An 18,003-nucleotide genomic window follows, 5' to 3' on the forward strand; every position below is an offset into this window, starting at 1 on the left:
AGTCTTGCTACCACAGCACATAATAGACGGTGCAAGTTTAGGAGGTAAGCCTTAAGTTATTATAGGCTAACTTGTAGGTATAAATTTAAAAAGCAATCTTTACTACTACTTTATGCGCTGCGTAAACTGTTGGTACTGTATAAATCCCGTATAAGAATAAAAATTATTTTTGGAAAAATGTCACGATATGCTGTGTGGCCATATGCAACATTTGACATGGTTACTGTCACAATCAGTGTATCCCAGCCTGTTGCTCGCCTTATACAGTATATAAATATATAATTGTTCCCTTTCACCTTTATTGGCCCTATAAATTGACAGCACCTACCTATCCACATTTTAAGCATAGAGTATGAACATATGCTACCTTCAGCTATTTAGTAGGTACTTCATATGCAAACTTTTTATATTTCTGTCCGAGGCGTCAAACCATTTTAAAATGAAGCATTTGCTTTAATGAACAGGGAAGCTAAACAAAATGTTCCAATTGCTGGGTTCCAACTTGGACACAGCACAATGCTTCCAACTTCAGACGTCAGGCAAGTACTGAGAGGTTAAAACAAACACTGAAAGTATATTTGTGTAGCAGATCACAACCATATGTCCAGCTAGAGCATTACCCATTTCTGACTAAAGGTATATATGTACTGTACATGAGATTTGTTTTATCTGCACCAACAGTTAATTTTTTCAGGCCAAGTTTTAACTGACTTAATTTTTCAGTCCAGCAGTACTGATATACAGAGGTTCGGCATAACGCCAACATTTATATGCACACATACAAGGACATTATCTCCAACTGTGAAATGGCAATTGCCCAAATCTGGTAATTTTCAGCGCCTTCTCTTTTTTTCTCCACAGTTTAAAGAGACCCCGTTACAGGTAAAATCATGGAATATCACATTTTAATTTCTTACTTGCAGTGTTTTTCCGTTCTATGAACAGTTTTTTTAAATCACTTTAAAATGTGCCTTTGAACTTGCTAAAAGCATAACTACTCCAGAAGATTCAAATCCCTAGCAGTCTCCTCTCTCCTATGTCCTAGGCTCTCTCCTCGTCTAGGAGTGTCTAATTAAACTCTTTGCTGGCCAAGCTCTTCCACACCTCCCCTCCCCTTTCTACATAGCTGCAGCAGGGAGGAGAATAGGGAAATACTATTGTGTGTTACATGAGTGATGGTTCTGAATCTGCTGACATCACATCAACTATGTCCGCACCCAGCAAATGTCTTAAGTCGGCCATACACAGATCGGAATTAGACCGGTTTAGCAACGACCCGTTGAGATTTGATCCATCTATGGGCAGGCTGATTATACCCAAGTCGATCCATTGATCGAGTTGGGTACAACCAGACTGTCAGATATTTTTACATTTGATTACGGCAGGGTTGCTATACCCACTAGCAGCAATCATTGTGTTCCGCCGGAGGAAGGCTATCCTTGCAGCAGCACAAGGGACACATGGCACGATCAAAAGTAATGTCCCTTGTGCTGATTTTGTTGCTTTTTCTTTTAAGGCTTTAATGACTTAGGCTAGCCATACACACAAAATCAATCGATCCCTCCATCCAAGCTAAACAACATGCATGAAGGAATGTCCCCTGCCAGCTACTGTAATCAAAACAGCTGTGACACTAATGGTTGCCTGAATACCTGAAAAGTGACTTCATCTGATCGGATGCAGTCATTATTCAGGTGATAAGTTTATACCCCGCTGATTTTTAGATTGACTTCTGTCGAGTCCAGTATGGCCAGCTTAAGTTGGGAAACCATTTTTTTTTATGGTTGAACTAGATGGACTTGTATCTTTTTTTCAACCCGACTATGTAATTATGTACTATATTGTGGTAAAGCTATAGAGGAGCTTTTACCATTAAAAGAGAAGAAGCAGCAGAAGCGGAGCTCATCAAAACCCTTCTGTCTTCCATAGTACCGAACTATTCAAGACACCATGCTAGATACACTAAAAGGTCAAAAGTATTATTATTATACAGGATTTATATAGCACCAACAGTTAGCGCAGTGCTTAACAAAATAAAGGCAGACATTACAGTTACATTACAATTTGTTATAAGAGGAATCAGAGGGCCCTGCTCGTTAGAGCTTACAATCTAAAAATAGGGGGTCAACTGATACAACAGGTAATAGCTGTGGGGGATGAGCTGATGGAGGAAGTAAAACAGTGTATTAGTTAGACGCAGGATAGGCTTCTTTAAAGAGAAGGTTTTCAGGGATAGGCTAAAAATGGATAATTAGGAAACAGTTGGACAGATTGGGATAGGGAGTTCCAGAGGATGGGAGAAGCTCTGGAGAAATCCTGGAGGCGAGCATGGGAGGAGGTGACAAGGGAGCTAGAAAGCAAGAGGTCTTGGGAGGACCGAAGAGAGCGGCCTGGTTGGTATTTTGCGACTAGGTTAGTGATGTAGCTGGAGGCAGAGTTATGGATGGCTTTGTAAATTATTGTTAGTACTTTGAATTTTTTTTGTTGGGTGAGTGGAAGCCAGTGGAGGGATTGGCAGAGAGGGGTGGATTCATTATGGACTAAAGGGGGCATAGCCTATGTAAAGGTAATCCAATGAGAAGGGAGTTGCAGTAGTCGAGGTGAGAGATAGCCAGGGAGGGAATTAGAAGCTTGGTGGTGTTATTAGTTAAAAAGGGGCGTATTCTGAAAATGTTGTGGAGGCTAAGGCGGCATGATTTGGACAGGGATTATATGTGGGTCTGAAAGGACAGTTCAGAGTCTAAGGTTACCCCTAGCACCCTGGCATGTGGGGACGGACTGATAGATGTGCCATTGATCTTGACAGAGAAGTCAGGGGAACGGGCACCTGGGGGAGGAAATATTAAGAGCTCGGTTTTAGGCTGTGTCTGTTAGTAATTGTTAGTATTGGGACCCAGTCTTAGTCCGTAGGGTTCAATACTGAGTTGGCACACCCTTTGCAGCTATAACAGCTTCAATTTTTCTGGGAAGGCTGTTCACAAGGTTTAGGAGTGTGTCTATGGGCATGTTCTTCCAGAAGCGCATTTGTAAGGTCAGGCATCAATACTTAACCTTTCCCCTTACCAGAACCCTAAAACTAAAAGCTGGCCATAGACTGTTAAAATTTTGGACGATGGAATTCAGTCTGTGGCCCTGCTGGCTGACAAAAGTCATCTGAGTAAAGCCCCGTAAACACGATCTGAAAATCAGATGTCAGATAGTGCTGTTTTTTGTTTTGCATGCTAGTCGCATATCGAACATGAAGACTTTACTAAAGTTACGAAAATTCTCCTACGACAGAATAAAAAATTGGAAGCGATGTCATGTGTTGCAATGTATTTGTATTGTACTTTCGAACGACAACTGTGCTGATTAAATGAAAATCCTACGAGAAAAAAAAAAAACCTTTCAAGCTTGTCCGATCGGATAAGATCAGATGAACTGTCGTGATTGGCTCTCAAAACCTCTGTACTAACGATCCGATTATGGTACAATCGCTTCAAAATCAGTATTTTTCGTATGATTTCCGGATCGTGTGCAAGGGCCATAAGGAGCCGGGCCAAAAACTGGCAGGTGAACAGCACCCGGCAACCAATCAGCTGCAGGCACTGCTCAGGTTTTCTGATACACAGCGCTGGAACATGTCACTACAATAGCCAGGCAGAAGGGAATTCATGTGGATAGAGGAATCTGTAAGACCCCTTTAACACTGGGGTGGTTTTCAGGCGCTTTAGCGCTGGAAATAGCCTCTGCCAAGCACCTGAAAACCGCTTCTCATTCATTCCAGTGTGCCTTTTCACACGGGGGTGGTGCACTTGCGGGACAGGAAAAAAAAAGTCCTGCAAGCAGCATCTTTGGGGCGGGTTGGGAGGTTGTATACAGCGCTCCCAAAACGCCCCTGCCCATTGGAACTTGTCATGTCACTTGAGAGCACAAGTCACATGACAAGTCGTGCCCCATTAAGTGCAATGGAACCATTCTAATAGGAGCGACTTGAGTCGCTCTGACTTAGAAAAAGGTTCCTGCACTACTTTTGGTGCGACTTCGGCACAACTTGCATTGACTTCTGTTAAAAAGGTCATATGCAAGTCAAGCCGAAGTCGCGCCAGGAAAAGAAACTGACATCTCCAGTCGGAGCCAATGTTAGTAACAATCCAATGATAGTACAGCGATCTCCCCCGCTGAGCTATTCTGAGGCGGGGAAGGCCTCCCAGCCAGAACAATCTGGTTGCGCTGATCGGCCACTGGTTTTCCAGTATGCATGTCCGTCAGAAGCCAGAATGGCTGCCTTCTGTCAGACCAGCTGCCATACACACAGGTTGAATGTTTTTATTGAACCGGCTGATGTCACCTGACATTTGGCCCATGTGTACTAGGTTTAAGTCGATCAATGGATCAACTTGAATACAATCAGTCTGGCCATACATGGATCGAATCGAATCGGCCGTTTCTGCTTCCAGTCTTGCTCCCGGAACTATACAAAGTCTGTCTGAGTGTGGCTCAGCCATTCATTGACCGCTTTATATTCTGTGAGTGGATACAAAGCTTCCTCTGATTGGCTGAGTCAGAGAGCATGACATTATCAAAAGTCTATGGGAAATCGCAGGTAACCCACACAAAAACCTTGGGTACAATGCTCTGCCCCCGCTCTGGTTGAGACTGTGTGAGATGGTCCTAACAAGCAAAACTTAGAGATCCCCAAGAACCAGTATGCAATCTAATAAACTCTAGTACTGTACATAATAACAGTATGTAAACAGTCCACTTTGAACTTCAGTTACCTGCAGGCAGTCAACAAGGCTATGAGCATAATGTAAACATTAACCCTAGAATTATTTGGATATATGCACAGCAAGCTCAACATATGTATTAAAAAAAAAAAAATACAAAGTTATGGCACTGAGCATTTTTACAAATATCATATTGGACAATAGGGTACTGAAATAATCAGAGCTAGATGTGCATATTTTTAAGTTACTGAAGGACTTACCTCATATGATTCAGATGCTAGTTTGGAGAACTTATCCTTGCCACTAGGTTTTAGATCTACATGACTTCCAAATGACTCCTCATGGTAGTCCTCTTGAAGTGGTTTTAAATCTGGTGAATGAGTAGGAACTTGATCTTGACCATCCATGGGCCGTACATAAGCAGTGGGCTTTGGGGGCAATGTACTATTTGTCAAATATTTTGGGAAAGTTTGTGAGGAAGGCACCAAATTAGCAACAGTAGTAGCAGTGCCTTCTCTGTTGCCTGTGTCACTCAAAATTGGAGATTTTGTGGCACGGTGGTGAGATTTTGCATGGCTTTGGCCGCCCCGCGGCTTGGAATCAACTTGATTGCTGGAATGTAATGGGGACAATGGCTCAACTGGAGGTGACAAGGACGACAGTAGAGGGGAAAGGGCTGAGATGGACGCAGGGGAGGATGACGGTTTAGCAGAGCTACCTTCTTGAGTTTGCTTGACACTTTTCTCCATAGACATGACGCTAGTACGTTGCTGAAGGCTCACACGACTTTGGCTGTGGCTCCCTCTCAATTCATTAGAGGATAGGACAGAACCTGTATGAGGCCTTTGCCGGGACCCCAAAGACCGACTGTTAGTGCTGTGATAAGAGTGCTGCTTATCTGATTCCACTGGTGAAGAGACTGGTAAAGCACTTGAAGGGACATGAATGGGATCCTGGCAGGACTTTACACCTATCAGTTCCTTTACTTCTTCACAAACCTCTTCATAATTACCCAGCATGCTCTGTATACGACTTGACAATTCATCACCTTTACGTGTCTAAAAAAAAAAATATATATATATTAAAATAAAAACATGTAAACAAAAAACACATTTTTACTGATTTTTATTGAAGACGAAAATGCTTTATATGCAACAACTGTCATAGGTCAAAAAGGTTGTCACAATTTTTGTCCTCTTTCCAGTTAAAGAGTTTGATTCCTTTTACCCTCAAACAAATTTTACAGCATGTTACAAAGTTAATCTGTAACATCACTAGCAAAATCAGACTTAAAAAATAGCTGTAAATCTGTCTCTGTGCAACGCCTTGGACTCAAGCTTTATGGGGGTCTCGACTTCAGCCCAAGTAGAATTTAAGCTCCACCCCCTCAGTCCAACATTCATCGGAATTTGAAGGAAGAATGGTACGGGTAGGGAGCTTAGTGTAATGAGGAGGTGAGTCCTAATCTGGACAATACTCAGGGCCCATTATAGACTGGGCTTAGAATCCATTCAGCTCCAAAAGAACTGAATTGAAGGATAATGGCTCACACTAAAACACATGCACAAAAAAAGCCCCACAAAAACCACACGCACATTGAAATGTGTTTTGAAGAATTTTCTTTAACCCCAATTCCTCAAACATCACTTCTTTTTTGTGTTTAGGAGAGAAAAAGAAAGACAGAAAGAAAGCTATGTTCACCAAATGACCTGGCCAAATTGTGCTCCGCAGAGGGCCCCCTGTTCAAATGACTTTTGCTGAAAGATCTCACTGTAGAGATATTGGCTAAATAGTGCCTGCATCCAATCAGAGGCCAGCAAAGATACAGAGGGCCAGTTTTATAACTGCATATTCATTGAAAGGGAAGGGTCAAGATGCACTGCGACATGTTTGCACACAAAACCAATGTTTTGTTAATGCCCAAGCTTAGGGGGCTGCAGCAAAGAATGGTGACTAGTGAGTGACGTAGAAGGAAGAAAGGTTAAGTATATGTAAATAGTCATGTTAAAGCTGAAATCTAGCTGTCACTTTAAAACAGTTTGTTTGGACTATCGCCTTCACTAACTGATGAGCCTGCTGGGAGCACTGTGTTAACTGTATGTAGCATCAGCTACCTACTATATACAGCACTATCTTCTGGCAGTGGTAAATCAACTTCCTGTCCAGCTCCTGGAACAAATAGAGTAGGCCATTCACAGGAAGATATTTAATTTCCAAATGAATACAAGGCTTCCTCTGACTGGCTGGACTGGGTGGACAGATGACATCACAAAATCCACCTCATCCAATCACAGGAAGCCTTGTATTTATTCATAAAATACAAAAAAGCTTCCTGTGACTGGAGAAGCAGGGCTCAGCCCGACTCTGTTTTGTTCCAGAGGCAGGGCGAAAAGTTCTCATCCCACTGCCAGAACACAGCTCTGTACCTTGTATGTAGCTAATGCTACTTACAGTTTTTAAAGCGCTCACAGCGGGTGCATCTGTTAGTAAAGGAAATTGTTTGGACCAGCTTGGAAAACTATTTTAAAGTGACAGAAGGTGGGAGTTTGGCTTGATTATCCACTCATTTCTGTTTAAAATGCATACCCAATCGTGCACTTTAAACAGAAAACTTCTTTAAACATCACTGGCTAATTTGTAAAAAAAAAAAAAAAAAAAAAAAAAAAAAAAAAAGGAGAAAAAGGAAAAAGGACTCTAAACTCTTTTTTAATCCCTTCACGCCATTAATAAACATATGTGGCAGCATAAAAGGTGAGAGGGCGCTCAAACAATCGGACACCATGCTGAGGGCATACACAATAAGGCCCACTGCAGTGCTGCCACATATATACTATGGCTGACAGGAAAGGCTAAACTAGCACTATTATAAGGTTGTAAATAATGCTATATAAATAATGTGTCATTTTTTTCACTTTGACAGCCTTTAAGAAACACTGAAAACAGCATAACAGAAGGCGATATCACCCACAGAGCGTTTTTTATACTCTAGTGGGGCAATGCCTCCACTGTGCCTAGAGTTACTATTTTGTAATGCTTAAAGTGGTTGTAAACCTCAGCCCTGAAATATGAACAAATCATATCCCCCTATAGTGTGCCTCAAATAAGAGTACAAAGTGTCATTTCTGTCTACTGCTTTGTTCCTCTACTATCTGCATTAGTGACAGGTTTTCCGGACACCAATATAAAAAAAAGGCGGCAGGGGAGTGATCTCCAGCTGATTGACAGCCTCAGCTCTGTTCCTTTGTGCTGTGCAGAGGGGGTATGTCACTTTCATCCAATCAGCTTTCAGAGATCTCCTCACTGAGCTCTACAGAGTGCAACTTCAGCTCTCCGTCCCCTTTTTTCGGAACTCCCAGACAAGCTTTAAAAAATGCTGGACTTTGAATGGATGTAAAGAAGAGAAGACTGCAGATAAACAAAAAAAACATATGTAGGATGATTTGTTTCATCTCTGTGTAACACCTGATGCCAGTCACTTCACTGTGTATATGTAAGGATTTGCAACCACTTTAAATCAGAACTCCAGGCAATTTTTTTATTTGGTCATTTACACTGTGCTCTGTAAATGACCAAAGGGGAAAAAGAATGCTATCCCTTCCATGTATGACAGCTGAAGGTCTCGTATATGCAGCAGCAAGAAGTACGGCAAGAGCTGTATTACCTGACATGATGTTGAATTTTCCAGACAAGCTTGTTGTGAAAGCTTATCCTGAAATTTTAACTGTTAGTGCAAATATCCCAGACTGTATTTAAAGTGGAACTTTACCCAAAATAACGGTATAAAAAATAATGTTCTTTAACAAGAAACACATTTCACATTAATAATTAGCTACTAAAATTAGTGTGTGCTGTAATTTGCCTCCAGCATTGTTTTTTTTTTTTTTATTGCTGGAGGCTGCCATTTTACTCAAGCCCAGAGCCTTTGAACAGCAGTAAATCTTTAGGCTGTAAGCAGATCGGCCTCTACAAATTCAGCACAGTGCTTAAAAAGAGCAACTGAGCATGTGCAGAGCAGGGAGACACAGTGTAATCCTGGATTTTAAACAGTATAGATACTGTTTTTTTTAACGTTTTGCATAGCTATACCTGCAAAATGGGCCAGCCTGAAGAGATCCAGCAGGACTAAATTTTCTGACTAAAGTTCCACCTGAATTGTATTATTTTATAATGAAACTCAAGCAAGCAAAATGGTCAATTAAAAAAAATATATTTTATTTTTCACAACTGTTCTAAAATTTCACTCTGAACAACAAGGATGCAAAAACTAAAGCCCATGTGAACAAGGCCTAAGTAGGAAAGGAATGTTATCTGGAGGCCAGATCACAAATCCTAATGTCAAAAAACTTTTCAATACAAAACATTTGATTCCAAAATAAAGAGGGCAATGAAGATCCTGTGTGGAGAGATTTCCTTTGTTACCTTCTTCGAGACTAGTTGGATATGGAAAGTAGGTCTGTCCTCACTGAAATGTTGGCGAGGTGTTGGTGGTGGGGTTTAAAAATAAAAAGGAGATGGCAGTAGAACAGCAATGCCATAATGGTGTGATCTCTGATGCATGTTCTCATTAGATGGGTAGGGATCATGGAAAGGTAGAGAACTGGAGGAAGGAGGGAAGGGATTATAATAGGAAGAGAGGAGACAACTGTATGACAGTAGTGGTGCTGCAGGTGGTGACAGTGCAGGCTGACATATGTGTGAAGCATTTTGTGCTGCATCAGGACAGTACAATTAAGGAAACTAATATTTCATAGGGCCCTTTTTTAACCTCAGGAACTATCCTGAGTAAAAGGGACCACAGCCATTACAAGGTGGTATTCTTGTGTATATTCATTGGCTATAATTTTTCAGTGATTTTGTTCAGAACATTCCAAAGGGTATCCTCGTCTTTCTGAAGCCCTTGATGAATAGCAAGTTATCTGCTTTTAGCGGGCCTGGTCTCAAAACTTGGCCTTGCAGTAGACGGACTTGGCCCCTTTTCAGGCACCATAGACACATTCACTGTGGTTGCGGTGGCATTGCTGTCAAAAACAGTAGGACTGCTAGCATTATGCTACAGAGTGCTGACAGTATTAGCCTCTGCCACAGATTCCTGCTTGTTCCTCCTCTGGATTGTAGTTGTCATGGAAGTTGCTTGCCATTCTGAAAATAAAAGAAAAAACATGAGCTTGCAAGTTTTAAATTTGAAGGAACAAAAAATATTGTAAGCTTACCCCCTGAAAGTTCTTACATTGCTTCAGAAAGCTTAGTAGGTAAAAATGCAGTATAACAGTATTCTGCAAGCCCCTACTTCACTATGACTTTGTTCTGGAGAGGCAGCTCCTTTCTAGAATGGTCTCTGATGCCACTCAGTTTTGTTTTCAACGTCTAGACAAAAAAAAAAATGGAAAAAAAAAAAAAAAAACATTTATTATCTATAATCTTTAGTTTATAGCTTCATGGCATTACTATTCGTCAATGCATTTTGAATTTTAACTGGACAAATCAATCTTACACTGTATTGTTCAATCACTGTGGAAGGTCATAAGGAGAAATTTACAGAACATTGTAATTGGACGGTGGATATTGTGGTGCAGCATGATGTAGTGTCGGTGGGTCAACATCTTCGGACAGCAGATCATGGTGATCAGCATCATTGGAAGACATGACAATGATTTTTAAAAAGAGCTTTCTTCAGTTTGGTTGTTTTCATTTGCTTTTTTCCTTTTTTGGTGAAGGGATGAGAGTAAGTGTACCCCTTGTTACCCATTTACAGAAAAAGTGGAGTCCCTTATCCTCTTAACATGGGTACAAGATGGGTCGAAAAGGGGCATGACACCTCTCCTTTCCCCCCTGAAAAGTACCCTCCCAATGTTGAAGCACATGGCATGGTATGGTTGAGAAGAGGAGTGCACGCTCACCTCCAACTCCCTATACTGACCACTCTGCATACCTAGATAAGGGTCTTTTATGAATTTTTGGAGGACCCCAATCTGGATTTTTTTTTCTTAAACTAGTACAGTGTGGGGCTTTTTTAAAGATTTTAAAACACTCTTAATCCAAGCCTGTAACCTGGGTGGCCAGAAAATGTGAGGGCAGCGAGTGTGAGGCCAGCAACTCCCCAGCATCACCTTAAACCAGATCAGGCTACAGGTCTTCAACACTGGGAGGGTATCTTTGCAAGGGAGTGGGCAGCAAAACCTCTTTTGTAAGACACCTTGTCCCCATGCTGAGGGGACAAAGGCATCATCTCCAAATTCTGTCACCCAAAAAAGGTGTGGATGTGGGAGAGGGGCTTATCAAAATCTAAAAGCCCCCTTTAGAATAAGACAGCCCCCAGATACCCCCCCATCTGAATGAGTAGGAGGTACATAGCCCTGGTTATTCATTCAAAAAAAGAAATAAAAAGCAGACACAAAAGGTAATTTTTTGGGGGAATAGAAGGATGTCCTCGTGTAAATCCAATCATAGTCACGTCATCCAGCATTTCAGAGCCACATCACTCATGATTGGCCATCTACCACCCCACCAATGTGCCTACTCCACAGTCAGACTGGTAAATCCAAGACCTAAAAATCATCTATGGCCTGTACACTACAGATAAATTATGCAAAATTACACTGACAGAAAAATGTTTGCACATGTGCTGAATAATAAATAAAGTACTTACTGTCGGATTTTGATTGTTTTTACCAATTCAAATTGGTTTTGGATGCAATATGTTCCCAAATCAGGGATATCTTCCTGTCGTCTTAAGAACGGTGGTCAAGCTTGTCATATAGCTCTTTGTGCTGCTAAAGAAGTCTGACAAACAATATCAAAGCAGCTGCTGAATATTTTTGTAAAAAAAAAAAATTTTAAATCCCTGGTCCAACACACATTTCTCTCAAAAACAAATGCTGTACAGAACTTAGAAGGGTAAAACCACTTAAAACTTACCACCATCACTTCATCTCTGCGCCCCTCCTAGAACAACCATTTTTCTATGTGTCCTCGGGCTGATCAATTGCAAGTACCAATACGATTATTATTACCTTAGGCCGGCCATACATGGTGAAAACTTCCGTGGTTGCAGGAAAGAAATTTGCACGATTCCTCCATCAACAGTGTTGACAGGGGATTTAGCAATTGTTTTCTCCTGACAGGGGAAGCCGTCCCCACTGGGAAAAGACAGTAATTATCACCAGATAATCCAGCAGGCTGGTTGTAGCCAAACTGATCAACTTGGTACATTCAGCCTGCCCTTTCATGATTCGAAGCTTGGCCGGTTCCTGCAGAACTAGCCAAGATTCAAACAGTGTATTGCTGGCCTTACTTTATGTCACATTTACACAAAATAAATGGTCAGACTAGGCACACAAATACCTTGTAAGGTTCTGGAAAAAGGGGAGCATGATCACTGAATGGGTGTCTTTCTTGTAGAATCTCCTGATTTCGTCTCTCGCGTTCTCTGATTCGAAGTAAATTCCTCTCTTCATTGTATAAGCTGTCAAATGATAAAAATAAAACTTGTCAAACCTTTACAGTTCAGTTCAAAATGATATAATAGTATTAATCTGCCCGCTGTATACTTCCTACTATATACGTCCATTAGCTTATTTAAAAAGGAAAGATTCTCCCCACACTTAAGCAGTCATATATAAAACATACAAAAACGATGTCTCAAACACAACATATATGCAAAACAAAGTAGCAGTTCATTTTCAGGTATTTTTGCTGTGCTTGGTTTAACTTTTAATATAATTTGAATGTTTTCCTTTTCCTGAAAATTAAAAATCACATTAGTGGTCTAAAGCAATAGTTAAATATAAATTAAAGCTTATCTAAACCCCAAAACAAATTGTAATGCATGTAATGCAACTTAACAGGCATTAGATGTAGTGGCTTCTTTATTGTTTTTACCAGGATCGTTTCACCTGGTAACCCTACAAATAAACACATGTTTTGTCCCTTTGTGTATACTCCCATTTCTTCATTGTATCTATGGAGGCTGCAGGCTGGGACTTCAAGCAGATCTGCTTTTACTCATCTTCATTAAAGTGGTTGTATACCCCGCTTGCACATCTTTACCTACAGGTAAGCCTATAATAAGGCTTACCTGTAGGTAAAATGAAGATCTGCTAAACCTGTAGGGTTTAGCAGATATTCACCTTGCATGCAGCCACTGACGTCAGCGGTGCATGCGCTCTAAAGGTCCGGCGGATGCGGCCAGAAATTCAGAGCTCCTTGCCAGAACGGGCTCCGGCCACTCAAAGCACCAGAGTCGGGAACCCAGGAGAAACACGCAGAGGGAACATGTCAGCTCCCTCAGCAGTGACCGGCAGGCTGTGCGGGCGCTTTGTTCTAAGGTAAGTATTTCATGAGTTAGTATGCAGTGCATACTAGCTCATTATGCCTTTGTCTTACAGGTTTTTTTTATTCTTCTTCCAGGGCATACAACCGCTTTAAGCAGGGTACATGCTATGAGAAACAGCCAAAAGTTACTACATGGGTGGCCCTGCCGGCTGCAAAACACGACTTAAACTGCAGCTGTATTCAATCAAGTATTCAGACAGGTGCTGGCTGCGGCTGTCTGAATACAATAGCCTCAGCAGGAGATTCCTCCAGCCACGCGGTACAGCCTGATTGGGGGGGGGGCAGAGTCTGTTTAAGCTTTACAGGATGAATTGATGGGATTAGTAGCTTACAAAAGATAGATAACATTGTTTTCGCTGTATTCTAGCTCACAGGAAGTGATTTTCAGCAAGTACAGAAGACACTAGGTGACCTTGTCAGAAATGCAACAACCACATCTAAGGATTGGTAGGCTGCAGTATATACAGTTTTTGTGTTTAGATGTGCTTCAATTATAAAAACATAACTAAGTTTTCATCAATATACAATCACACAAGGATATACAAGGTATTAGTATAGTTGGTCATGTGACAAACAAAATATGCTTTTTAATGCTTCGAAATTCCTGCATCATCAGCAATGGCCATTATCATATACTGCTGGGAAAGTCTATCAGAAAAGGCGCAGCTGTGAAGGTCTGAGCTGCTGTACTCAGATAAGAAGCCAAAAAAGTGAAATGTTTAGCTAAATGTTCTCAAGAACCAAGATGATGCATATAACCGTTTTTTTTAAATGACAGCTGCTAACCTGACAGGTTAGCAAACATAAGATGCCAGATATCCATATGGAAACTATTTGGCTGCTAAAAGAAATGTGCTCTTTAAAGCAGAACTTTGGGAACACAGTACATTACAAAAATAAAATTTTATATATATATATATATATATACACACACACACACACACACATACATACACACACACACACTGCTTAGCATAAACAAGTACACCCCTTTTCGAAAGTAAGATTTGAACCAATATCTCGATGAACAATTTCTAAAATTTTGACAAAACTGAGTTTGATAGAACATTTGTTTAGCTCATTACATGAAAGGAAGGTTAATAATACAACTTGGATTACAAGATTTTCAGTTTTACTCAAACTGGTGCAAAAATGAATACACCCCACAACAAAAACTACTACAGCTAGTATTTTGTATGACCTCCATGATTTGTAAGGACAGTCTAGGCTTGGGATGAAACAAAGTAGTTGACAATATATATTGCAACATCTTATCTTTATCATTCTTCAATAAAGACCATTTCAGAGCCTAGACGCTGAGTGATGCTCAACTTGTCTCTTCAGAATTCCCCATAGATGTTCGACAGGGTTCAGATCAGGAGACATACTTGGCCACAGAATCAGTTTCACCCTGTTTTTCAAAAATGCAACAGTGGCCTTAGATGTGTGTTTTGGATCATTGCCATGTTGGAAAAGTGCACAACGACCAAGGGCACGGAGTGTTGGTAGCATCTTCTCTTTCAATATAGAGCAGTACATCTGTGAATGAACGATGCCATAAATGAAATGCAGCTCCACCACACCAGCAGCACTCATGCAGCTCCACAGAAAGACACTGTCTCCACCATGCATTTTTATTTGTACTCTCCTTCGCAACGCCATACAGTTTTGAAGCCATCAGTTTCAAAAACATTTATCTTGGTCTTATCACTCCAGAGTACAGAGTCCCAGAAGTCTTTTTTAGCATGAGCCCTGGAAAATTCTAGGTGGGTTTTTTTGTGCATGGGCAGATGCTTCCTTCATGGATGACACCAACGCATGCCATTCCTCTGCAGTGTACGCCGTATTTTGTCATGGGAAACAATCACCCCAGTTTGGCCTTCTACTTCTTTAGTTAACCACAGTCAATCTGCATGGAGATTTTCTTCAGAAGACGCTCCTGTCGAGGTGTTAACTTCTGTGGACGGCCTGGACATCTGTGAGATGGTTGCACTACCATCTTTGTAATTTTTTGCTACAGTATTCTGACTGATAAGTAACGCTTTGCTGATCCTCTTGTAGCCTTCACCTTTCTTTGTGTAAAGACATTTTTTTCTTTCTCAGGCCTTTCTTTGGGGTGTATTCATTTTTGCAACATGGTCTTGAATGAATTTTTTTTAGGAAAAATACATTGTGTGTACAAATTAACAAATCTTGGTTGCAATCAATGGCCCGCATTTGTGGGAGTATTTTGTAGTATAGTGTCGGATAGAAAATGATTCTCAAAGGAAAGTAAAAGGTTTTCTGACAAATCTGTTGGGGTGTACACATTTATGCTAACCATTAGTTTATAGTCCAGAAAAAAAAGATTATAGCAATGTCATAGGTTGTGTAACCATAAAATGTCCATCCACAAATGGCAGCCTCCACAAGGGGATTAGAAGCAAAATCCAGCAGACGCTACAGTGTATAAAAGAGAAGAGAGGCACCTCTAAGTGTAGCAATATGGTTACATTTAACCACCTCGCACCCAGGCTCATTCTGATATTTCTCTCCTACATGTAAAATTCATAATTTTTTTGCTAGAAAATTACATAGAACCCCCAAACATTATATATGTTTTTTTAGCAAAGACCCTAGAAAATACAACTTTTTATCTCGCACGGTATTTGCTCAGCAATTTTTCGAACACATTTTTGGAAAAAAAAACAGTTTCATGCTTTAAAAAAAAAAAAAAACATTAAAGTTAGCCCAATTTTTTGCATAATGTGAAAGATGAAGATACGCCGAGTAAATGGATACCCAACATGTCACGCTTCAAATTGCACGCGCTCGTGGAATGGCACCAAGCTTTGGTACTTGAAAATCCCCATAGGCGATGCTTTAAAAATTTTTACTGGTTACATGTTTTGAGTTACAGAGGAGGTCTAGGGCTAGAATTATTTCTCTTGCCCTAACATTCCCGGCGATACCTCACATGTGTGGTTTGAACACCGTTTTCATATGTGGGCGGGACTTACCTATGCGTTCGCTTCTGCGTACAAGCTCACGGGGACAGGGGCCCTTTACATTTTTTTATTTATTGTTAATTTGACTTTTTTTTTTTAGTTTGAAAACATCCCTTGTAATAGGAATATGGCACGATTGGTCCTTTTTACAGTGAGATATGGGGTCAATAAGACCCCATATCTCAAATCTAGGCTGGGAAGCCTAAAATAAAAAAAAATAAAAAGGCTCACAGCCTCCCAGCCGAGGCAGCGCCGTTTTTTTTAATGCAGAGGCCGGGCGTGATGTCATAACATCATTCCCAGCCTTTGAATGATCATAGAGACTCCGGCGACCATCTGGTCTGCCAGAAATCTCTTTGATCACCATCCGGGGCCGGCGGATCCTGTCTCCAACTCATCGTTGAAAGCGGTGAGTCGGTAGAAGCACCGGAGGGCGGCGGCGGGGGGGGGGGACATCCGCTCCCGCCACCCGTAAGCACGATAAAGCGGCGGAACAGCCACTATGACCCTTCTTATGGTTTAGGGAATCGCCGGCTGAAAAAGCCGATATCTGAATGATGTCTGTAGCTGCAGGCATCATTCAGATATAGCCCCGGAAAGTCAAGTACATCCCTGGACACCCTACGGGCGAGAAGTGGTTAATAAAGGTACAATATTTACCAACTTGCGTGGTTGATAATTAAAAGAGGCATATCTAAGTATGCAAGCATCTGGGGTAAAGCTGTCCACATAGACCATCCTCCGCACCGCCGGCTCTCAGTTGTCGGTCTGCAATTGTGACCGGGAAGACTACCCTGCAGTAAAGCGATCTGAAAACGTTGGCAGGGACAACGTCAATGGCAGCGAGGAGGACGGACTATGTGGACAGCTTTACCCCGGATGCCTGCATATTTAGATGTGCCTGTTTTAATCATCAACCATGTGAGTTTCTAAATGTGGTATCTTCATTAAATGTAACCATATTGCTACACTTAAAGGCGCCTCTCTTCTCTTTTGTACTCAGTTGTGACATGACGCTACTTGTATAACAAGTCAAAATTAAAAACTGTTGCTCATCTTGCAAAACGCTCTCAAACCACATATATTATATATACACACACATATACATACATACACACACACACAGTGGAACCTCGGTTTGAGAGTAACGCGGTTAACAAGCGTTTCGCAAAACGAGCATTGTATTTCTAAAAATCCTAAACTCGGTTTGCAAGTGTTGTCTTGCAAAACTAGTAGGATTCAGGCCAAAAGCGGTGTGCAGTACCGCTTTTGGCCTGAGGTGGGGGACGCCGAAGCCAATCATGCGCCGATAGTCGGCGTTCGGAAATGCACGGAAAGGCCCGAGGACGGTTCGGCTGACCTCGGCAAACCTTGGAGTCTTTCCGAGGTTTGCCGAGGTCAGCCGAAGTGTGCTCGGGCCTTTTCGGCCGTTTCCGAGGCTCTCTGGCACCCCCCCGCCTCTGGCCGCATGCGGTATTGCATCCTATTGAAGTCAATGCGGAAGGAATTATTTTTGTTTCCATAGACTTCAATGGGAAAACTCGCTTTGATATGCAAGTACACTGGATTACGAGCATACTCCTGGAATGGATTATGCTTGTAATCTGAGGTTCCACTGTATATAAAAACACACACACAGAGCAGGGACTGCTCTGTCAGTGCGGGGACCCGTCCTTTATCGCAATGCGTGTCAATACAAGTTAAATGCATTGGTGCAACAAGGTGCCAATTATTTTTAATTGCACCTTGACGATGGATGCTCATTGCGGCGCAGCAACACACTAGTGCTATGCTGCGATGGAATGCATGTCCAGTAGCAAGGTCAATTAAGGTGGCATAAAGAAAAAAAATGGCACTGTTTCACACCAACACAATGCGACAAAAAAGCCCTAAAAACACATAATATTCTTTGCATCGAGTGGGTCTCTTTAAAAAAAAAAAATTATATATATATATATATATATATATATATATAT

The 18,003-nt window shown here is 41.4% G+C and overlaps 1 protein-coding gene across 2 annotated transcripts in view; it reads right to left on the bottom strand.

Moving 5' to 3' along the window:
• AFF1 (ALF transcription elongation factor 1) overlaps positions 1–18,003 on the bottom strand; it is a 202,672-nt gene that overhangs the window by 155,609 nt on the left and 29,060 nt on the right. For both annotated transcript variants that reach the window (XM_073599923.1, XM_073599915.1), the window contains exons 2-3: positions 12,051–12,171; positions 4,970–5,767 (exon numbers count right to left, since the gene is read on the bottom strand). In XM_073599923.1, the coding sequence (XP_073456024.1) occupies positions 4,970–5,767; positions 12,051–12,171 (919 nt within the window). The remainder of the gene's footprint in view (positions 1–4,969; positions 5,768–12,050; positions 12,172–18,003) is intronic.

The sequence above is a fragment of the Aquarana catesbeiana genome, linkage group LG01 (assembly GCF_042186555.1).
Source record: "Aquarana catesbeiana isolate 2022-GZ linkage group LG01, ASM4218655v1, whole genome shotgun sequence".
Lineage (NCBI taxonomy): Eukaryota > Metazoa > Chordata > Amphibia > Anura > Ranidae > Aquarana > Aquarana catesbeiana.